The sequence below is a fragment of the Seriola dumerili genome, unplaced genomic scaffold (assembly GCF_002260705.1).
Source record: "Seriola dumerili isolate Sdu_G_001 unplaced genomic scaffold, Sdu_1.0 BDQW01000025.1, whole genome shotgun sequence".
Lineage (NCBI taxonomy): Eukaryota > Metazoa > Chordata > Actinopteri > Carangiformes > Carangidae > Seriola > Seriola dumerili.
The window spans coordinates 15,759,569-15,783,947 of record NW_019174280.1 but is presented as its reverse complement, the minus strand read 5'-3'; the positions used below and the strand labels follow the sequence as shown (position 1 = coordinate 15,783,947).

At 39.4% G+C, this 24,379-nt stretch overlaps 2 protein-coding genes across 2 annotated transcripts; one reads left to right on the top strand and one right to left on the bottom strand.

Moving 5' to 3' along the window:
* The first annotated feature begins 409 nt into the window (after positions 1–409).
* On the top strand, positions 410–13,023 carry LOC111236411 (hippocalcin-like protein 1). Its single transcript, XM_022765129.1, has 4 exons — positions 410–698; positions 8,515–9,013; positions 10,065–10,170; positions 11,910–13,023. The coding sequence occupies exons 2-4, from the start codon at positions 8,636–8,638 to the stop codon at positions 12,005–12,007; spliced, it is 582 nt and encodes a 193-aa protein (XP_022620850.1). The 5' UTR covers positions 410–698; positions 8,515–8,635; the 3' UTR covers positions 12,008–13,023.
* pdia6 (protein disulfide isomerase family A member 6) lies at positions 12,565–19,790 on the bottom strand. The gene is made up of 13 exons (XM_022765117.1): positions 19,680–19,790; positions 19,198–19,339; positions 18,385–18,442; positions 17,339–17,465; positions 17,125–17,231; positions 16,876–17,015; positions 16,365–16,479; positions 15,382–15,522; positions 14,890–14,974; positions 14,670–14,742; positions 14,433–14,591; positions 14,237–14,333; positions 12,565–13,261 (listed from the first exon to the last, which is right to left on the bottom strand). Exons 1-13 carry the CDS (start codon positions 19,696–19,698, stop codon positions 13,190–13,192), a joined length of 1,335 nt encoding a protein of 444 aa, XP_022620838.1. The 5' UTR covers positions 19,699–19,790; the 3' UTR covers positions 12,565–13,189.
* Positions 19,791–24,379: the final 4,589 nt, after the last annotated feature.

Here is a 24,379-nt window from a genome sequence, read left to right as displayed (position 1 = left end):
TTGGTGCAGCTGCTGATCGGTTATTCCAGTATTAACATTTTCCTTCAAATGTGAACAGTTTATTTTAGATATTGTGCTAATAATAGTCTCCAGTGATAATTTTCCACAGGACGCTGCTGCGACTGTTTCTACGATGCAAGCAGCGAGTGTGGACGGATCCATTCAGTGCGCAGGGGGGTTTTAAATACAAAACATAAACGACAAGTCGGTAAATCTATATAAAAATTCATTTGAAATAACGCCTATATTTACTTTTATCGGCAATTCCCACTCTCCATTGTTACAAACTGTAGGCGCTTTTCCAGCAGCCACATAAGGCAAGTTTAATCGCCTTAAAAGAGAAAAGAAAACCCTTTGGTTGTGACTTAGGCGAGTCGGATGAAAACCGAGCTCTGTGCCACATCTTCCACTAAATGATAAAGCCGTTACACTGGGAACTGGAGGCAGGACAGATAAAAACCTAGCTTAAAAACGACATTTACGCTATTCTGGTACAACTTCATATCTTTAATTTCTCCAGAAAGTGACAGACGACCGTCAGCATTTTACATTATTCTCGTGTTGGATTTTACAGAGTTTTATCAGTAGGAGGAGGTGTAAGTTAGGGTTTGTTAAGTTAACGGTTAAGTTTGGCGGTTGGTGACGCCGTGAGGTGGGAAAGTGGACTTTCTCATAAGCTACCATAACTCCTAAAAGAGGTAAGTTTACATGACTTTATGAAAAAAATACTTAAAGCTGCCGTAATGCCCAGTCTCCCCCAGCGGTGAGTCTATCCTGGACTGATGTGGCAATTTACCCAAGACACAGAAGGGTGGTACAAGGGCTACACCCATGACAGACTAGCCTACATCACACCTACACAAAATATGTTAAAACTATCGTAAAGTAGGCTCAAAAGTACCTTTTTGTTCAATGGAAGTTTTGCAAGTACCTTGAAACATACTGTAAACAAATCCTGAATTAATTAAATGTAATACTCATGTACAGGATTAAGTTAAAGACAAATAGGGCTGGACAATATGGTTGACATGATTATCACAATATTTATCTTTTCATATATCAATAGGCTACACAATGTATGCACAACCACATAAAATAAATAAATAAATAAAGCTATTCAGAGTAATAATCTGTGCTTCACAGCAGGAGCAAAGCCTTACATCTGTAAAACAAATACTTGAATAACTAATTAAAATAATAGTTAACTAATAGTTTGGCTGTGTGTATGCAGTGATTGTTTAGTGTGACTGAATTTGACTAGTTGTGATCTTTTGTACAGTTAATCTGCTCTCAGGTCACTCTTGCAAAAGAGATTTAGATCTCAATTAGCTCTTCTGAATAAATAAAGCTTAACTGATGAGCTAACAATTTTTTTTATCATGATCTAATCCTAATTACTGCTTGCTAAAAAAATGTTTGATACAGAAATTTGTTCATATAATTAAATAGTAATTAAATAGTAATAATTAAACAGTAATATTGACTTATTGCCCAGCTCTAAGAAAAATATATGGTATACAGTAAATAGTGTTAAGAAGAAGGTGGACCTGTGTCATGCTCCTCTGCTTAAGATGGAATCAATCCCTTCAAACTTTGTGTCTTGCCATAATTATGCTTCCCAGTCCACTAATTTAAACTACTATACCACACAATTGTCACTGTTTTTTCCATTTTATCTCCCACTTTTTGACAAGAAGACCAAAGCCAACATGTGAAGAGTGTGCATCCAAGATTAAATGAGCCCACTCACCATTTAAAAAACTGAAAAACTTTCTTTCAAACTCACTGCTAAAATAAAAACTAACCAAATTATTTTTCACTTGTGAACTTTTTGATCACAAAACTGTTGTATTTAGAATATGCAATTTAACAATTTGTACACTGGACAATATCAAGCAATGAGTACGATGCAGAAATCACTGTGCATGAGCCTAAACAGAATAAGATCAAATAGTATTTAAAAACAGTATTTAAAAACAACAGAGTAAACATTTAAAATATAAACACACGTACACAGAAAAAATGAATGATGATCTCCTGCCCTGTGTTTGCCCCAGATTGATAGTTACACCGCCTCCTACTCATAAGACATAGCACTACTATCCTGTTGCCTTGACTACTGGTGTGTCAGGGGACTTCATCCTGATCTACTGCGTGATTTTCTCCGACACAAGTTCAGAGAGGCTGCCACAAAGCAGCGCTGAAAGCGAGAATAACAGGAGAGCTCATTTTCTCTTTTTTCTTCCTTTTAAACTGGACCAACTCCTCACCCACCTGATGCAGTCTTAGTTACCAGTAGTACGCAGTGCTTCAGGCTGCAGTGAGAGCGTGCTCAGATCATCCACTGCACAGCAGGCTACACGCACCACTAAAATGGGAAGTCTGCTTTCTTTCTGTGCACCAAACCATATCAGTTTGTTTAATTTACATTCCATTCAAAAGAGGCATGATACATACAGAGTGAAAAATATTTTCTCTGTTGTGTTTATGCAGAGTTGAGGATGGGAAATGTTCTGTGACTCCTCTGACATCATAAGATGTAGAGACGAATCTATTTTGGGGAAAAAATATTAGAAATTATCTAGCTGATTAACAAACTCTGCAACTAACTATTTCTTTTTGTTACTGATTAATCTGCTATTTATTTTGTTAATGAGTCAGTTAGTCTTACTCTATTAAATGTCAGAGAATACTGACAACTATCAATCACAATATCCCACAGTACAAGGTGACATCTTATCTTCTTTTGTCTAGCCAACAGTTCAAAATACAAAACTATTCAATTTACTATCAGAGAAGATTAAGAAACCCAGTAAATACATTTACAATAAAGAAGCAGGAACCAGTGAATTTGTTGCATTTTTGCTTAAAAAATGACTTAAATGATTAATTGATTCTCAAAATAGGTGCTGATTTATCCTGTCCATCAATTATATCTTTTTAATTCCTTTGCAAAAGATATATATATATATATATATATATATATATATATACACACTTTTTTTTAACATTTGGATGTAAACTCTGATGCCAGTTGTCTTTTGTTTCCTACAGTCACTAACTGATGTACTGTCCGAGGCATAATGAGCTCCATCAGCTGTCTGTCATGCTTTATGGATGCACTACTTGGAGTTTCACTGTCCAACTCCCCCCAATATGCATCTATGTGCTTGTTTGTATCCAAACACACAACCTACATCTCTCCTTTTCTGACTGTCTTTGCAATTTTTTATTTTCTGTACATGAAGTAATGAGCATCTGGGAAAAGAATAAAGGCTTTCTTTGTTGTGACAAGCCATTACCCAGGAAATGAGGTGGGCCTGAGAATGGCAAACAGCAGTGAAACTGGCCTGGTCAGACGTTTACACAATCCCCACTGTAGCCTTGGGGAGGGGGATACATGCTGTACTGAAGCCTGTGTGAAACAGTCTCATTAGGCAGCAAACGCAGTGGAAAAAGTGGACCATACAGAACAGGGGTGGCCATGGGGGTGGGGGGCAAGGAGAGAGACTGTTGCTGTGTAATCGGGGGGAATTGCAAACACTAAATATGGAATGGCAATCTCAAGGGGCTGTTGTGTATCAAGCAATGCTTGCGAACTGTGTTGTGTATCAAGCAATGCTTGCGAACTGTGTTGTGTATCAAGCAATGCAGACTTACTCTGCAACTTCTTGCAGTCAAGGCATGGAGGGACGTGATTCTCTGCAAAGGAGGTCATAGGGATGTCAAAGCAGTGTGTAGCAGTTACTTCTGACCACATTGCAAAATATGTCCCAGTGCAGTAAGCAGCAACTTAAAATCCACCAAAATAGCTCACAAAAAGGCTCCAGCTGGGACAACATATAAAACATCCTGTGACATCACCAATGCAGCTCTGTATCACTCAAGGAATAACATAATGCCAATTGCCCAGCATGTTGAAGCCAGAAACTGCTGCAGGTCACATTGAGCCATGACTGAAAACAACCAATTTAGCTGTTCTCCTGCAGCAATATTTCAAATGCGAAGTCTTTGCACTTAAGACTTATCCAGAAATAATGATCAAATGCCCAAAGATCATCCTACTTTCTCTCTGTTTTCCTGAAGAGAAAGTCACAAAAAATATGGAATAAGCCTTAATTGCAACACATATTTTATTTATGGGAATCTAGTTTAGTTTTAGGCTTTAATGAGCATATTACAGAGGTCACTGGAATCTTTAAGACTGTTTTGCAATCCACAGTCTTTGATAAGTATGTTTGCATAGTTTGAACTAATAATCTCTTTACCAGAGTACACACTGTTTTGCTGTCTTCTTCCCAAATTATAAAAGTCTCCTAGAAGTAAACTCTTAATTTAGCTTCAGACTCTCTTGAAACGTAAGGCCAGCACTTTTCAGTCTTCCAGCATGGAATCTTCTGGGTTTCTTGTGGCTTTGTGTGTTTGAGGGAATAAATAGCAACGCCCATATTTATGTCTGCTCCAGCTCAGCCTGCACACTGAGCTGTCCTGGAAAAGTCCATGTGACCTAGAGCTGAGGAGGTGCTTCCACTTCCTCATCCTGTTGTATATTAGAACGGAAGGACTACGGACAGGCCTGTGGGGCAGTGTGTGATTTATACCATTGTCCAGTTAAAACATAGTCAGCAGACAATGATAATGTATTGTCAAAGTGAGCATCACTTTTAGTCTTGTGGGTCACTCCTGCTCCATAACACTGACAAGCTTGCAACAAAGTTGGATAAGGCAAACACACAAAATCCTACAATGTGTGCTTTTGCTCTATTTAAAGCCAGTTTGATATATGTCAGACTATTTTAGCCATGCTACTATTGGCATTGACATCTATGCCAATTGACTGATGTCAATGGTGGTCTGTCGGTCAGTCAGTCCACCACTTTGGTTCAAACTGAAATATGTCAACAGTTATTGGATGGATCACCAATTTTGTGACAGACGTTGATGGTAATGATGAACCCTACTGACTTTGGAGATCTCTAACTTTTCCTTTTCCTCCAGCACCACCAGCAGGCCAAAGTTTTTCATTTATAAAGAGAAACATCTCAACATCTACTTGTCTGATTGACACAAAATCTTGTACAGACATTCACGATCTCCTGAGGATGAAGCCTACTTACTTTGGTAATCCAGTGACTTTTCCTTTAGTGCCACTGTGAGGTTAACATTTGTGGTTTTGTGTGAAAAGTCTTGACAAGTGTTGGATGGATTACCAAGAAATTTGCTAAACACATTCATGTTCCTGTCGGGGTGATAGGGACAGGGTAATAACTTTGGTGAAACAATTCTTCTAGTGCCATCATCAGGTCAGAATTTTATTTTGTCCAATACTTCAGTTCATGACCAAATACCTGAGACCGCATACTCACATGAGCCTCAGTTGCATTTTGTGTTTAGTGCTGATTGACAAATGTTACCATGATAACCAGCTCCATATCCAGAGAAAACTTCCTCATCATGCATTTAGCTTCACCACTAGATCATTACAAATGATAATGGGGAATAATCCTGCTGTACCTGTTGTACCTGTCTTACTAAATACAGTGTATTTGCAGTTTAGCTTTAAACTGCGGCATTATAATTACACTCACTTATATTTTTATGCAAAAAACCTTCATAATGCACTTGCAGCATAGTAAATGATGTATTGATGGCATCATAACGTTTTATCAGCAAAACTATATTAAAAACTGCATAGTTGGTAAGAAATCAAGATGATCATACTGACAGCACAGGGTCGTCCCTGATGACAAAACTACACTGTGAACACACACTTTGTTCTGATGTTACTAGGACTGTCTACACATGCATTTACAACATACACTGATAAGGCATGATTGAATGATTAGTATCAGGTGTGATTTGTGTAACACCTTTTTCATGTGTTCACATGTTTTTTACTCTTTCTATTAAAAACTACTGTTGGGCTGAAACATCAGATGTAAAATACGGTTGGAGCTGGAGAATTTGACACATTTTTAAAAAATTTCCCCTGCATCATTGACATGTGATTTACTTCTGTACACATTTTTGTGTTGCATTTTGTGTGTTATGTAAGCTTTCCTACTTGTTTCAGAACAGAAACTAAATGTTAAAAATTGAAATATAACAGCTAACCTAAACAAAAGTATTAAAATCAGGATGCATACTTTTACCAATATACCAGATGTCAAAGAAATGGTTTGTTCCTTCTGGACACAACTCTTCCCACACCCACTTGGCAACCTTAAAAGTGGGACACAACACACACACACAACACACCTTAATTATAATAATGAGAATTACTACTGTATGTAAATATTGTGTGCAGAGATTTTGTGTTTGCACATTTGTTATTGTGTGTCTTTACCTGGCAATTTCTGTAAGTGATGAGGGCTGACACTTGCATGTGTTGCTGCCTGGTGCTGCTTGGGTCCTGTGAGCTTTGTAAAAATCATTATTTATTATCATGGACAGGATACAAAGAGGTAGCGCTTATATGACTGTGCTACATCACTAAGTGGCCACTTTAGGCACACCTGTACAGTCTAATGCAAAAAAGTTCAAACAGATGCGAACATGAGAAATGATCTGTATTAATGTATTATGCATCTGGTTTCAAAGATTTTTTTTTCCATTTATAAGCCTGAGTGACTGTTAAGAGTTTGTATCACTGCCTGTTTCTCAAACCCGCCTGCCTCTCATGGTGCTCTGTGACTTTGATTCATAAAACTGCAGGAAATTAGACCCATGTGGCAATTATGAGAAATGAGGGCGTCGTCGTATCGAGAAGACCTCATTCAAATTCACACTGCTCTCATTTGTTCTACGCCAGATAGAATCGCTCTGGTCCCAATAACGCAGGAGCAATGAGATTTCAATAATTGAAAGAAAGAGAACATTGGGATAATATATCTCTCTGTCCTGTACAATTCATTATAGGTACCTCAGGGGAGTGGAGGTGTTATTCAGAGGGATCATTATGTAATTGAACAGCTGGTATTAGCAAAGCAGCTCACATAGTATAGCTGGAAATAGTTTTTCTTTCTATGTGTCATACTTTTTTCCATTCTTTCGTCTTCCCTGCCCCCGCACATCTCTCTTTCTGTCCCTCCCACTCGCACTTTACCGGATACATGTTGTAGAATATTAGCTCAGGTTTTGGCAGATTTCATCCTTTAGATCTCCAAAAAGTAGTAGTCATTTGATTTTAACTATTTTATATGTTACTCTTCGAACTTTAACTGTGTTGATCTATCGCTATAATGCTGTTTCACAGGAGCACACACTAAAGGCGACCCTGCTATCGAACCTCTTATGAGATACAAATTATAGCTGGTTAATACAAAATGCTTGAGGGTATTTGAGAGGATAAGCAAACAGATGGATTTTGTTCGTCTTCATGTAGATATCCAGATAATTTGTGTCTTTATGCTGCTTTTTTGTTGTTTTACTTTTTCTCCTCCTTTTTGGGCCAGAAACTCAGCTAGCTGATATGCAAACAAACATGCTCTCTCTCTCTCTCTCTCTCACACACACAAACACACAAACACACACACACACACACACACACACACACACACACACACACACACACCACCACCACCACCACCACCACCATGTATTTTCCCTGCAAGTGTCATAACCTTCTTGCTTACTAGCACACACATATTTGCCTCTGCTTCATCAGTGGGTCGTATGCACAAGAAGCGTCCAGTCTAATAGTTATTATGCTGTTATGGCTGTATTCTGGATGTGTTGTGTTTATGCATCCTCATATCCCTCGTCATGAATACCCCTGCATACATGAATAAACAGATTTTGCAGAATATAACCATGGAAACAGAATTTAGACAAACCACAGGTGAATAGGCCCAGGTGGTTCAAATGCTTCAGTGTCTTTGTTTGCGATGGTATTTTTGAGCCATCTTTTGTGTTTCTCTTTAATCATTACATGAACTCCACCTGCTTAAAATCAATTGGAATATTCATTTTCACATAAAGGTGGGCGTTATTGTCGAGGTGACTATCTGGCCTTCTCAGTAACAACAGTCAGTATCAGCCTGACCTTTTAGAAAGTGGCTTTATTGCTAATTACAATGCCCCAGGACACTTGTCTCACCACCATGCAATGTAGGGTCGATAAATTATCACCATACAAGAGGATTAATACAGTATCCACGGAGACCAGGCCCCCACCCTACCACCAACACACACTCACATACATAGACACATATGGTTCCCTCATTCAATTCAATTCAGTGTTATTTGTCGTGCCAAATCATAACATACAGTATCTCTAAGGACTTTACAGGGTAAGGTCAAAACCTTACAATATTATAGACATGTGAGTTGTGATCTTATCTCTCTTTCTTTTTTTGTGTATGGACATTGTCTCAATTGTGCACATTGCCTGAGAAGCATCTTCAGCACATGTTTCATGATAAAACACTGCTGCAAACACAGGAATTATTGAACCCATGAATCATTTATGATATTCACACAAGGATATTAATGAGGTTCGTTGGTCTCCTGCAGGAGAGGAGGAAACCGAGCAGCCATCGACGTGGAGAGTGAAAACACAGGGACAGTGGAGAAGTGAAAGGAGAAGGTAGAGACACCAGCCCAGCTACTTGCCTGCCTGAGAGAGTGCTGCGTCATGGGGAAACAGAACAGCAAGCTACGGCCTGAGGTCCTGAATGACCTGAGGGAAAACACAGAGTTCACTGACCACGAGCTGCAGGAGTGGTACCGCGGCTTCCTCAAGGACTGTCCCACCGGACACCTGACCGTGGAGGAGTTCAAGAAGATCTATGCCAACTTCTTTCCCTATGGGGACGCCTCAAAGTTTGCAGAGCACGTCTTTCGCACATTTGACACCAATGGCGATGCCACCATCGACTTCAGGGAGTTCATCATCGCCCTGAGTGTGACGTCTCGTGGCGGGCTCGAGCAGAAGCTGCGTTGGGCTTTCAGCATGTACGACCTGGACGGGAACGGCTACATCAGTCGGGCAGAGATGCTGGAGATAGTTCAGGTGTGGACAAACTGTTCTTCATGGATGTATGTGCTCTTCTCTAGTTTGGGCCAGGATCAGCCCGTTCTGCACCCTCTCTGAAATCTAAATGTATTATTAAATAAACCTTAATATTAGATAAAGCTAATTTACATGGGAGGGATGCAAATGTAAACATTTTTATTAGTTTTCCATAAGAATTTTACCTCTGACGGAGTAAAAATCTGAACCCAGAATAGAAAGGCAAAAAGAAGGATAAAAGGAAGATATCTAATCACATTCCTCACATTTTAAGCTGAGTTTATATACATAACATATGAAATATCATTTATTGAAATCTAAAAGTAAACTATTACTCGTTCTACACTCGTACCTCTTCCAAGTCAGGATGCAGCGACAATTATTTTCATAAAGAAATTGAGTTTTCTATAACATGAGAAAATGAAAAACAGCAAATTCTCACATCTCAGCAGCTGCAGCTGAGGATTTTTTGGTGTGTAAATTATATGCAAAATATATTTTAGCGTCTAGGTTTACTGTGTAATAGCTGATTTTAGGCTTAATATTCATTTGCAGTTCTGAATTCATAAGATATTTTCACCTCACATCATGGATGCAGGCTGCCCTTTCTGTTTTTTCTTATCACTGTGGCTATATTTACTCTTCCAATATGGTGAGCTGGGCAGCCTGCAGGGCTCCATATCAATATTGGTTCAGTCCGTTGTGTTTGTGGATACAAATGAATGTGAAAAAACCCAGAGAAAAAACACTAAGCACCACTGCTTTTGTTACTGTAGCATGCTTTTTTTTTTCAGCAAAACATCTTTTTTTCATCAAAGCCATCAAAGACCTTTAGATGATCTGAAATGTTTAATGTTTTAAAAGACTGAAATATACACATTATAACCATGCGTCTCAGTGAGTGAGGAGCTTTAGTTGCCAGAGCACCATCATCATTCAGACAATACATGTAACTAATATGTCGGGGGTGGGGGGTTATTCTTCAACTTTGGCATCTTAAAGCTTCACACAGATAAACAGGAAAATGAATCATTCTTACCCTCCTTTGTAGGCCATTTACAAGATGGTGTCGTCAGTGATGAAGATGCCTGAGGATGAATCAACACCAGAGAAAAGGACAGATAAAATCTTCAGACAGATGGACATAGACAATGATGGTAAGAATGGTGTTTCACTTTTGTTTTTATGTGCATGCTTTGTGGAAAAATATCACAACCAACAAGTGGGACCTCTAAATGAAACCTGCCTTTTGCTTTGCGTCTTCTGACAGGAAAAGGGTAGGCAGAGTTTGTTGCAGACCAGAAGTTTTTTAAAAATATTTACTTGATGAGTATGCTGGTCCTCAATGACTGCAAAGCTGCAATAAGACTCAGAATTAAACCTTTTGAAAAACAAACGTAAACTTACATGGCTTAGTCATTCAGTTAAACTGGTTAGGACAAGTGCTACACGATTATAGATGGGCAACTATCACATCAAGAAAGAAAAAAATATAGACAGGTTAATTTAAGTCATTACCATGATACACTAGGCACCACAGAATAGTTTTGAGAGAATCCATGCTACACCCATGTGATATGTACTTAAGCATTTCCCAAGTCTTCCATGTATTTGACATGTCACATATCAGTACGATGTTTTGAGCATGAGGCAGCAGGGCAGATCAGTTTGTTTTGAAGCAGAAGGTTCAGAACATCTGGAGGTCAAAGTGTGTGTCTCAGGCTCAAGTTTTATGAAATCACATGGTACCACAGACCAGGCCTACGGCTACAGCTGCAGCGGAGGGTAAATCCACTAAAACTCAGTTAACCCCTCTTTCTAATGCAATTGAAACAGATGCTGGCTGACAGAAAGCTGCAGTTATTCTAAACAAATTATGGCCTACTCTTGTGTTCTATCATTGTGGTAGATCAGTCAAAACTGACTTAAAGCCATGGGAATATTTGCTGCTAATGTCGGCTTTAGTTTGTGGTGCTTTTACTTACAATATGAGACACAATCTCAAGCCAAATGTTAAATGCTGAAATAGTGCAAGGATGCATTCTGTTCTGTTATCAAGATGTCAAGTGCTGCTCATTTCATTTTAATACCTTAAATTAAACAATGCAATAATTTCAAATACTTTTGCAAGGTTTTTGCAGATGTAAAATGCACTTTGAGGCACTCTCTATATAATTATATTGTTGCAAAGAATACATAGTTGTCCCCTGTTTGGGCTGTTTCATGTAATAGAAATATTTAAAAGTAATAATTACATTTTAATATTTGGATATTTCGATTTTTTTTTTAACATATTATATAGATTTTTATAATTTTATTCATGTCTTCTATTTTAATATAATTAAAATTTTAATTTCAACGATATTTACAAAATTGTAACTGGTCTGTAAAAATTATTTACAATGACAGAATTTTTTTCTTTACTGAGGGATTAGTGACTTGAAAGGCAGTACTGTGATTTTGATATTTTTATAAACAATATTCAGTGTTGGTATCAGTATTATCAATAAATAAAATACTCATATTAGCATTTGGTTAAAAATTGTGCTGCCCATTTCTAATTTTTGTGAAAGTGTTAATCAATAAAGAATTCCTAAATGACATGGAAATGGCACAAGAGCATCACCTGCTGGTTGATGTGACTAGACAGCTATGAAAGAATCTGAATTGAATCATTTTGTCATAATAAGATGAATGCAAGTTTATTATAATTTATCCAAAAAATGTTGTGTAATTTCTCTGTGAATTTGTTGTAGGGCAGCAGTGATTATATTTTTGGTAGTTACATCAGAAGCTTCACTGTTGATTTTGGTGGGTGGATGCTGCATGATTCAACCCTTCATCACATGTTCAGCTGCTGGTGACTGAGATCCTTTTTTTGGTCTCTGCTTCACAGGTAGATTGTCTTTGGAGGAGTTCATTAAAGGTGCCAAGAGTGATCCGTCCATCGTCAGACTGCTGCAGTCGGATCAGGGAGCCTCTCGTCAGTTCTGAGGACAGAGACAATAACACACACACTCTCTCTCTCTTTCTCTCTGGAACACATACGCACCAACATCCATCCAGCTTCATGCTGTTCACCTGATCATCATCACACCCACCCTCAGCAGACAACCCTTTCATTTCAGTAACACTCCATTGCCTAGTGTTTACATTAATGGATAATTGTCTTTGTCAATGTGGCTGCTTCTCTGTGGACTATGACGTGCTTTTCACTTCAGCTATTCTGTGTATATGCTTTTCCCCAAAGCTCTCCGGTTTTTACTTGTTCTCCATAAGTGAGGTGCCATATCACATATTTATACAGACTGGATTATGTTTGCAAGTATTATTTCTCTCATTATGTTACACTAAGAGGAAACTAATTACATCACTTGGTATAATTTGATTGGATGTAGCTGTTGAAAAGTGGCTTACTGTTGTTCAGAATACCAACCATAGATAAACAGGTTGCTATTCTGAACAAGCTCTATATGCCTTTGGTATTGCATGCGCTCTGTGATATGCATTTTCTTATATTGTAACAGTTTATGTGAATAAGGAGGCCGTGATTGTTTTTATTCCTTTTTATTTTTGTAACAAAAATGTCATTTTGTTTTCACACAATTGAAATAAAGTCGTGTAAGAAAAATCTACACAAGAAGTCCCACAGTATCCCCTTGTCCTGATGCAAACCCACCAAGATTCTCATTCACTGGTTTAAAAAGAGAAAAAAAGTATATATTTAGACACACCAGGTTGCACATTGAAGTGTTACTCTGACAAGTCCACATCTTAAAATAGGTGGTTAAGGATGGCTGAAGAGGGGAGAGGGGACAATGTTTGAAAAAGACGAACAACCGAAATGCCACATTCAGAACCTCCTCCCTCCTCTTCACAGCTTGCAGCGGCCGTATAAATATTCAGCTTCTACTGTTCAGCAGGTACGTGAGGCAGAGTTCATTCCAGGGACACGACTCACACACACACACACACACACATACATACACACCCCCCCCCTTGACTGACAAAGATGATGTGAGAAACTGCAGGTGTCTCTCATGTGTCTTTTCTGGAGTATTTCAGTAACTGGGCGACCGGGCCTCCCGTTCGTCCACAGGAGAGGGGAGGTGTGTCACGCAGGACCAGACCAGATCCAACCAAACCAGTCTGGATAAAATCCCGCCTTTCTTGGGCTCATAACTCATCCTTGTCAAAGTCATCATCTAGGTCTACGTCAGTGAGGTCATAGTCCTCCTCCACAGGAAGCTGAAGATGACGAGTGTAAAATAAAGACAGTTAGCAAAGATGAAGATAGTGAGACGATAAAATGCCAAATTCATACATCAGAGCTTTCTGCGGTGGAGTGTTTGTCTCTAAGGCTCTGATTTGACTTTCACTATCTCACTACTGTGAGAAATGATTATGTTTGTTTTGGGTGCACTCCAACTGCTTATTATATAACTGTGTCTTGATATATTCCTCAGAGTGTGTATTTGCAGTACACAGGCAGCAACAAATAGGTAGAGGTTTGTTGTACTGAGCTGGGCAGACAACATGCGGATTAAGCTGCATTTTGACACCGAACTGGTCCCCCTGGACCAATTTTAGAAATGGACCGCCAGATTGATCGTCATTTAATGTTCGGTTTCAGGTGGGTTAAAATGCCAGATTAATTGTCTAACTCATCAACAAACAATCTCTCAGATGGGTTGAGTATGTCTTGCAGTTTGAGCAGCTCTGAAATCCAAATTCCCAGATGGCTATGGTCAAAAGATCCATTATAAACTCTAGTGAGACAGTTTTAATATTATTGGAGAGGTATTTTACAGATAGCAGTTGCCTCAGTTTTGACTGAAGTTGAGCTGCAACAGAGAAAAAAAACTCAACTTCGCTGCACAACAGAGACTATATTGTCTGTGTTTCCCAGCCATCTGTATCTTTTTCTTTTTGTCTTCTTATTGTAGAAATGCTGCCTTTTTCTTTTGGCCCGCATTTCAGAGGATGACGAGGTCTTGTTTGAATAAACTTTAGTGGATTGTGTTTCTGTACAATGTAAGCACCCACATCCTGACCCGATCGATACAGTGTGAGTTAGTCGTAAGTTTAATATAACCTATGAAAATAAGAACGTACAGTGACTGTCCATCTGAATGCCATTTAGCTGAAGGCCTCAAACTTGTGATCACCCAAATATATAGTAGGAAAATCTGACCATGAGGCCCCTGTGATTCTCCCACTCACCTGTCCATCTTTGCCATCCCAGGCTTCAACAGCGTGAATCTTGGGCATGGCCCCACCTCCCAATGTGGCGGTAGAGCCACGGCCCACAGAAAGCTCCCTACAAAGATGAAACAAACTCCATCAATCGACCCACTCTGAAATGTGTTTTACTTTGAATTACAATAGTGAAACAAGCTCAGACAGCAGCGCCCCCTACCTGAGGAACTCGTGAATTCCAGTCTCACTGAAGGAGCCCCTCAGCAGGGCAAATTTCATCTTGCGCGTGTTGATGGCGGCCATGGCAGGGTAGCCAAATCCACCAATACCCAGAGAGGCCTCCAGCTCCATCTGGGCTCCCGCCTCAGTCCACAGCCATCTGACAACGAGAGGGCAGGTCATTAATCAGAGTCATTATTAGTCATTGGAATAATAATCCACGGTCTCTCATCCTTACCCCCACATCTTCTTCTTGTACTTCTCAGCCATCTTAATCATCACCTCCAGATATCCGTTTCTACCTGATGCGCCTGTTGAGATACAAGGAAAGTGGATGGTGAGTGATTCAAGAATTACAAGGTTCTTGCATCACATTTGTGTTTGTTTTGTTGTTTGATTTAAGGTCACATTTATGACCTATTTAACATGTTCAGAGTTGGAGGTGTGTCTGGGCTCACCTGTGTCCAGGATGTGAGGCAGGACAGCAATTATACACAGCTGACTGTCCTCACAGGTCTTCTTCAAGATGTCTTCATTGAGGATCTGAGAGATAAACATTTACAATACACTTAGATATACCGTTTTATATGGTTCAAGATAATTGTCAAGATGAAATTCAGATCATCGCTAGTGAGTTACATACTGTTTTTGACCTTTTCGTCTAATCTTTGGTAGCACATAGTCCTTGCTGTTGGACTTGCCAGAGAACAATTTCTCAGTCTGTGATGTCTTTAGGGTTTTGTGTTCAAGTTTCAGTTTCTTTTGCCTGCTCAGCCGTGGTGGCTGTCACTGCTCATGCTTAACACCCATGTAAATATAAATTATATAAATATAGCAACAGGTGGAAATACAGTGTGTTATGACTTTGAGAATACAAAAAGCATCATCGCCAGTAGCATTATAAACTCTCATTCATGCATCCAACATAGAAGACACAACACTGCACTGACCTCCAGCATTTCAGGAGGAGGAGCGTTGTCAGAGAACAGCTCCAAAGCCCTCTCGATGATGTCACCACGGGAGCGGCCTCCTTGGTAGTCTTCAGGCTCTTCACCTTTGCGGAAAACCTTGATGGTGGGAAATCCACGGATCTACACACACACACACACACACACACACACACATATATATTTCTTCAGTTCTGTGTTTGGGAAGAAAGGAATTCCTTCGATTTAGTGCCATATTTATATTTAACTAAGGATTCAGTTTAGGAGAGATATGTTCTAACTACTGTGTTATAATGTGGTTTGTCTGACATTTAGTAGGACTCCCACTGGTGGCTGACATTTTGTGGTTGACATTGCAATGTCAATTTACACTGAAATGTTATAAGTAGTTATGTAAGTGTATTAACAGTATTTGGAGACAGTCATGGTGTTCGAGGGCTTCAAACAAAGGGAAACACTTTGAAGCGACATCTTCAAGACTTTACTTTGGATTGTTACTTTATCCTCTGCTTTATGTGACTGTAATATTAAAGAGGTGACAGCTGTAAATGGACTGTGAAGTGACATTGTGATATGGAGCAAGAAATAAAAGATTAAAAGAAACACAAATAAAAGATTTGTAGGTTTGTACTACCAACATAGAGTCACAGCTTGGTTTGGACAGTCAGCAGTTAACAGTCACGCTCTACTAAAAAGGCGGCAGAGGCTTTGATTCAGCATCCAACACCAGTAAGAAGAGAATATTGGCATAAACACAGACCACATTCATTACATGTTTGAGACTTACCAATTGAAACTGTACAAACCAGCGTGTTTACAAGGCCAATGTCACACATGCAAAGTAGATAGAACTGTATTTTGCAAGGCTAATAAATGTAGTTAAAATTGTATAAATTTAATTACAAATTTCTCACTTTGTATGCCTATATTGCATCTACAAGTACAGTAGTTTGTATCTGAATTATTATTTATTGATTCTTACTTACCCCATAGCGGCTGGACAGAACCTGATGTACAGTTGCATCCACAGCTCCGAGGCGAACTTTGCCCTTGGTCTGCTCCTTGACAACTGTGGCTGCAGCTGCCCACTCAGGCTCCAGGCTATTTACAACAGAAGAGAGTGATGGTTGAGAAAACCCGACCATGATAGTGTAAACTCAGAGTCTAATTCCACAGTACTTCAATATGAGGTTGGCATAATTTCTTATGATTCATGTTGGGAAAGCCTGTCAAATTCACATGGTTATTTGGAATACAATAGCTCAGACCTCGCTGAGCTGTTTTAATAGGGATTACGTTCTACTGAAGGAATAGACCCAATGAAGTGTTTTCATGGTGGATTATCCAGATTTACTGGGACATTGTTTCCGAAAAGAAACGGTGTTGTTTCAGTGCTTTGAGCAGCAAACAAAATTCCATTAACCTCCATCGTACAGGGATAATAGAAATCTAATTTCTCTTGTCCTAGTGAGGGAGTGTGGGGGTGGGTTTACTTACTTCTTGCAGTGTCCACACCAGGGGGCAAAGAACTCTACCAGCCACACATCATCACCCTGCAGCACCATCTTGTCGAAGTTGTCATCTGTTAGCTCCACCACATCTTTCTTGCTGCCACCGCTGCTGCCGCCACCTCCACCCTAGAAGGCAGTTGAGCATGACTTAACCATGTTCACTCAAGTGTTTCATCTCTCCATTTACAAACAGCTGCAACAAAGAGCTACTGCACAGGTTCATCACTGGATCTACCTGTTTGCTGTAGCTAGAGCTGCCAGATTTGCCGCTGAGCCGATCTTTCACCAGACTGCGCAAAGCGTTCATGGCTCCATCCACAATGGCCTGGCTGCTGCGTCCACCTTTGGGGTCAAGGACATGCAGATTTCAGTCACTGCAGTCAAATACAGCATTTCATTATATTTACAAATTCCAAAGCTGTGTGATCAGCAGAAGCTCTCGCCTGTACCTTGGTACTCCTCTGGCTTTTGCTTATTGGCTCCAAAGATCTTGATGGTGGGGAACCCTCTGACGCCATACTGTCCACCCAGTGACTTGTGCTGGTCTGCGTCTACGGCACCAATCTTGACAATTCCCTGTAGAATTGCAAAAGAAGCAGGTTTTAAGGTTTTCACTCTCAACTTTTAATCACAGTAAAATATATTGCTGCCTGTTAATCATCGTCTTCTCAAAACAACTGTGTGCAGTTCAGGGTCAGGAGATCCCTTGTGCCCACTGCCATCAGGGTATACAACAACTCAGCCAAAGGAAGTGGACTAATCTAATTATTATTGTTTGTTTATTATTAACTGTTTTTATTATTATCAACAATCAGCTAATGGACACATGAATTTCCCCTCGGGGATAAATAACATATGTATGAATGTATGTATCTATCTATTTCACAAGAAGTGCAACGCTTACTTATGTACGCTGGATGTGTCTGCACAAACAGTGTACTTCAGATAAATAATATTAGAAGTGATAGGATGAGCTGAAAAGCACATTCCATCAAGTAAACCGTCTTGTTTTATCTGCAACACAGTTAATATTATTCATTAACATTTGGCTATAGGCCCATTATCTTCCCACATCTAACGCCTTTGTTTGCTCTTATTCTCACTGCTGTGTTAAAAACTTCAAAAAATTTGTAGGTTTAGCAAAACGGTGAGCTAGAGTTTGGCAATCATGTTCTAACTTCAGTGTTGTTTTTAGGTCCTGCAGTTACATTAAATACTTCTCTGAACTTATTTGTTTGTTGTAGCTGAGTTAAATGAATGCCTCTACCTGCTTTGTCATTATAACTGCCTGACAGCTCATACTGTCAATATAAGTATCCATTAAAAATATTGTGATATTTGATTTTGTCAACAATGCTCAGCACTGCTGGGACTACTAAATGTTTCTCTGCAATAGTTGAGGCTTTTTCACTGAAAATACCAACAGTCTGTCATTCACTCAGTCTACAACCTAGCTGGTAATAAACGCCAAGATGAGGAGAGATGTCTTGTTTACCTTGAGGGCAGTGGCTGCCTTCTTCCAGTCTGGAGCTAGATTTTGACAGTGGCCACACCTGTGATGATAAAACAAAAGAGATGCAGACGTGAATAATAAATTAAATTCATTTCAATGTTTAGTGAAAAATGACAGAATTCTTTCATTGCTAGTAAGCTAGCTTAATAATTGACATACTTAATGAGTGAGAAATTAGTGAAAATGAGAGAGATGGTGGACAATCAGTATTCATTTCCAGAAACATTTCATTTTATCAAGAAACATCCCTGTAGTTCTTCAGTACGTCACAAGCGTTAGTCACAGAACCAAACGATCCAATATTAACACATCCAGGGAATATTTCACACCCTTCATTTACATCGGCTTTAGGTGTACACATCTCCACTGGCTACTTGTTCATTGCTCCTGGTCTATAAAGCACTTAATGGTCTGGCCCATGAATATCCACTATATGTAACATGCTTCAAATTATTGACTTGGCAGATTCCCCAGGTCACAGGACGGCTGTTTTCTGTTTAGTTTAGCTTTAATTGAGTTCTTTGTGTCTGTGTATGCATGCGAAAACATATTATCATACATATTATTATATCAAGGAGGAGCTACCAACTTTGCATACAAGTCTCTACATTCTCTTCCTATCAAAACTAAAGTTCATGTTTCGATGAAGAGAGGCACCAACAAACAGGGGGTTCAAACTTCACTGAGTCGATGTAAGATGCTTGTACTGAAACTATGGACACTGTGTCACTGCTTGGTAGATCTATACACACTTGTTACCACTGAAGAATGGCCATCAAAGTTGTAGGGACTCACCAGGGAGCGTAAAACTCAATCAGCCACAGACTGTCGCTCTGGATCACCTCCCTGTTGAAGTTCGAGGGGGTGAGCTCAACAACATCATCACTAGCCGAGTACATCGCATGGACAGACAGGACCAGGGAACAGCCCAACACTCCTGGAAGAGAAGATGAAGATACAAACGGTTTCTCAACACTGTTGAGTGTGTTTCATGAACACCCACACCAGCTGAAGTAAGCGCTGACAGGACACCGCATGCCTACTTAATGCAGCCTATATGCAGATTTATTGCAATTGTATGTATCAGCAAGTGAAATGGTTTTTTATTAATTCACAGATTCAACGATAACGGAGGCCTGGCACTGTTCTGTGCACGTTAAACTTAGCTATTCAAGCTAACCACAGTTGCGAAAACGCAGTCCTACACACCTGCCGCCTACAAATTCACAAACGTTACATTTTATAGAAGTAGAAAAGCTGTCGGTGTTTTCACTCACCTAGTAAAAGCGGTCTCATGGTTTCAGCTGTTCTCCACTCGTCCCCTCAGTTAGCAACAACACACAGACCACAGCCGCTGCGTCTCCCACAAAAGTAGATCGAAAAATCTCACCGTGGCCCACGCTGATTGGTCAGCTGGTGTCGACGCTGCAACTCGGCCAATCAGCGCGCGCCGTGTAGTTTAATAAAGCCGGTACACTGTGGGTAAGAGAGGGGCTGGAGGAGGAAGGAGGCAACATGTAGCTGCACAAAGAGGAGGTGTAAGACAAGTGACAAGGCTGAGTCAGTCTAACATCTAGTCATATCTCTTTTAATGCGAAAGTAATACATGTCGATATTTATATACAACTGTAGACAGTAAAGTTACAGGGTGTTACACAAAGCAATACATAGAGAGTTATGTGTTCTGAATGGAATAAAATATAAAGTGGTTTACTTATCATTTACTAATGCTTTATCAGTTATAATCCATTAATAAAAACAACTTATGGGTTGTCAGGTTGTGGATAAAACTTCCCAGGGGCCACAGTCATTCACAACCAGCAATTATTAATAGTTGATTGATTGGCCAGTGTGTAAAATGTCAGGAAATAGTGAAAAATACCAATTATTATACTCTGAAGCCCAAGTGAACATATCCACATTGCTTTTTCTGACCAGCACTCAAAGACATGAAAATGTTAAGTTGAAAAAGCTGGCACCAATGAATTTTTGGAATTTTTGTTTGTCTTAAACAATAAATGTTTTAAACAATAAATCACAAAGATAGCATAGATATCATTTGCCCCAGATCTTGCCTAGAGCCCCTTACCCTAACCCTATCCACATAATAGACTTGGGCCAGTGTCCTTTGGCACAACGGACCAAAACTAGCCCAGATAGTTGTTTTCTTTTTATCTGGGCCATTCTTTTATGGTGATCCGGCCTCAGGGTCTGGGTCAAGTCTGGGGCAGATTCAGTATGTATCTCTAGAGTACTACTTAATTTAATAAGAAGTACAAGTACATTGGAGGGAGGTAGATAGATAGGTAGTTAGGTATGTAGGTAGTTAGGTACGTAGATATACAGATATACAGATATACAGTACAGCAGAATGTATGTGTCCTAGAGGACTGGTGACTGAACAAAATTTCAGTGAAATTGATAAGGTCACTTTTACCTCAAGTCAACAAAGTCCTTGTAAAAAAAAAAAAAAAGAAATCCTACTAGTCAGCCCCAAAACAAAAAGAGAAATGCTGTTCAATAACCTGGGGAAACTGACTCCTTGGATTAAATCTGAGGTTACAAGTCTTGGCGTTACCTTGGATTCAGATCTAAGCTTCAAGTCCCATATCAACAAGGTGACAAAAACATAATTTTTCCACCTTAGAAACATAGCTAAAGTATGGCCATTTACAAAGCTAAAAGATGCTGAAAGATTGATTCATGCCTTCATTTCAAGCCGACTTGATTACTCCAACAACCTTTTTACTGGGCCCTCGAAAAAAACCACTGAGAGACTTCAACTCTATTCAAAACTCTGCAGCTCGGCTGTGAACCAGAACCAAGGGGAGAAAGCACATTAGTTCAGTTTTAGCTGCTCTGCACTGGCTTCCTGTTACATTTAGAATTGATTTCAATGTCCTCCTCCTTATATACAAAGGCCTTAATGGGGCAAGGACCAAGCTACATTGCTAACTCCCTGATTAACAATGTACCTCAGAGAACACTGAGGTCATCTACTGCTGTTTTATTGAAGGTTCCCAACAACAGCCACAGAAAAATTACAGCCCAAAGCTATGAAACACACTACCTATAGATATCAGGGAGGCCAGCTCACTAAGTATTTCTAAAAGAAGACTCAAAACTTATTTCTTCACTTTAGCCTTTAACTAGCTCTGACATTTGCACTTTGCGCTACATTTATGCACTGCTCAGCACTTCTTTCAAATGTCTGCCTATTTAATGATTTATAATTTTTATTCCTTATTTTATCTCATTTTACATAAATGTTTTTAATGTTTTTCATTATAGATCAATGCATTTAACAATGTTTTATGTTCATTTTATGTATTTTCTTTTCATTTGAAGCATTTGGTGCATGTCATTTCTTTGTTGTATTTGTTGTATTATTATTATTAATCCTATAAATTATTTATGTATTTATTTAAATGCACCAATGATAGCCCAACTAAACTAGATGGTTTCCCACTACAATCTTGTAGGAAACCAAAGTTTGACTTAACTCCACTGCAGATTTTACATTATTTTAGCCTTAGGAATTGACAACAGTCTATAACACAAACACTGGACTTTACTCTACTGTAAACCTACACTGCTTTTAAATCACTTATCAATAGACACCTATCCTCAGTGGTTTGTACCATTGTTTACGAGCAGAAAATAAAAGCCTTTGGGCTACTGTATTGTGGAGGCGTTGTCACTAGGTGGAGACAAACAACAAGGCTAGGCTGCCGATCAATAATTCTGTGTAGTGTACTGCAGAATTGTTCAGTTATACACAGGTTCTCTGAAGCTCAGCAAGCGTGACCATCAGGTTCTTGGTCACCTCTCTTACCAAGACCCTTCTCCCTGATTACTCAGTTTTGCTGGGAAACCAGCTCTAGGAAGAGTCCTGGTTTCCAGTTCTTCCATTTAAGAATTACGGAAGCCACTGTGCTCTTGGGAACCTTCAATGCAGCAGTAATTGTTTGTAGCCTTCCCCAGACCTGTGCCTCAATCCTGTCTCTGAGCTCTGCAGCCAGTTCCTTCCACCCCATGGTTTGGTTTTTGCTCCGATATGCATTTTCAGCTGCGAGAGCTTATATTAACAGGTGTGTTCCTTTCCAAATCATGTCCAACCAACTGAGTTGACCACAGGTGTGCTCCAATCAAGTGTAGAAACATCTCAAAGATGATCCAGAGAAATGGGAGGCACCTGAGCTAAATTTCAAGTGCCATAGTGAAAGGTCTGAACACTTGTGACACTTCACTTTTTCCTTTTTAATAAATTTACAAAAAATCTTTTAAATTCCATTTTCACTTTGTCATTATGGGGTATTGAGAGTAGATTGATGATGATTTTTTTTTAGCCTGATAGACCATCACTTAGACAGTGGGTTAGGGTTGTAGGTTACAATGGGATTATAATTCTTTCTCGGACAAAGAGATCATTACCCAGCCTGAATCTACTTCGTCCGAGTTATTTGATAGCAGCCATTAATACATTCAAAATGGATGATGGGTAATGCTCCTAAGTCTGGGCTATAAAAAGATTTTAGAGACTATTGTTGGGTTACTTGTGCAGTGCTGCCTGTTAATCGATTACCTTTAACCAATTGTTGCTCTTGGAGCTGCCTCCAAACCCCTGCGGAGCGCGTGTCCCTGATTTCCCCCTTTGCTATTTCACAATTCATTACATGCCGCTGATATTTCGGATGTGCTGTGCCTGGCTGCACTGCGCTGCACCAATTCAACTACAGACACACACAGCACAACCGGAAGACACGGAGATCGCCTTAAAAGTAAAAGCATAGTCTGTAGGTTATATTGCCACTTGAGGTCATTGTTTAAGAGACTAAATATTAAGTTAATCAGTAGCAATAGACTTAATACAATAATTATAAACCATCCCATGCCATACCATTATCCACTTAGGAGTTCACCACAGGAGCTGACAATGGCAATAAAAGCCCCTTGAAAACATTTTAACTCCAATAACTCAATGTAGTTAAGGCTGGTTAAATACTTTTTGTGAGTTAATTGATCACAAGGTTAATGACACATATATGGTGTATGAATAGAGAAAGTTTGTAACAACAACTGGATTAAAGGTGACAGAAGGAAAGCTGACTGTGGGCAGTTGTTGATTGTAAATATAGGGTATATAGAATATTTTCTGCCAAGTATTAAGTTATGGTAGATTGTGGCAAAGTAAGGTAGAGTCGACTTATACCTTACTTGAGTATTTCAATGTTGTGCTACTTTACACTTCTACTCCACAACATAGATCTGTTAGGCTATAATAAGACACCTTTTTTGCTTCATTTAACTGAAAGCTATAGTTAGTGGTTGCTTTGCAGATTGAGATTTTACATGCATTTATGTGCATTTGGTATTTTAAGTAAGTACATTTTACTTATATTTCTGCAACTGCTTTGCTTTGAGTAGTATTTTGAAAGCATGACTTTTACTTGTAACTTATTTCACTGTGGTCTTGCAAATTTTGCTGAAGTAAATGTTCTGCATAGCCTGCTTCTTTGGAAGTAGACTGCTTATGATAGCTTCACTGCTTGATAATCTGAAACTAAAGAGACTCTTTAAAAAATCAGCAGTGAGTTGCATTTAGGGAGGGATTTTCATTTCTACATCGTTGCCCAGTAGTGGTTTTGTTTTGAAAGTTATCGCCGGAAGTCCCGCGTCTTTTTTGTGACTCGCTTGATATTGCGCGCACTTCAATGCCAACTTTCTCCGAAGCGCACAGGCGCATTGTTCACTGCCAAACACGGCTGTAGTGAACTGAGGAGACTTCACGCTGCAGTCACCGCTGAGCAAACACAGTCATTTTTTTCACCACCAAAACACAGAGAGATCACAAGATTGATCAGGTTTTACGCACAGCGCCAGTGCGTCTGGTGACTTGTGTTGACTTTATCAGCAAACAGTTGTGCGAAAATCTCGATCAGTTGGGCTGTTTAACAGCGGACTTGTTGTCACCATA

Bases quoted from the DNA above. Each gene is read 5' to 3' on its own strand.
- LOC111236411 (XM_022765129.1), top strand. From the start codon at position 8,636: ATGGGGAAACAGAACAGCAAGCTACGGCCTGAGGTCCTGAATGACCTG. The intron at 9,014-10,064 runs GTGTGGACAAAC...CCTCCTTTGTAG, and splicing joins AGATGCTGGAGATAGTTCAG to GCCATTTACAAGATGGTGTC. The intron at 10,171-11,909 runs GTAAGAATGGTG...TCTGCTTCACAG, and splicing joins GATGGACATAGACAATGATG to GTAGATTGTCTTTGGAGGAG.
- pdia6 (XM_022765117.1), bottom strand. The intron at 14,975-15,381 runs GTCAGTGCAGTG...TTTATCTCTCAG, and splicing joins CTCCTCCTGAAATGCTGGAG to ATCCTCAATGAAGACATCTT. The intron at 14,592-14,669 runs GTAAGGATGAGA...TCTCGTTGTCAG, and splicing joins TACAAGAAGAAGATGTGGGG to ATGGCTGTGGACTGAGGCGG.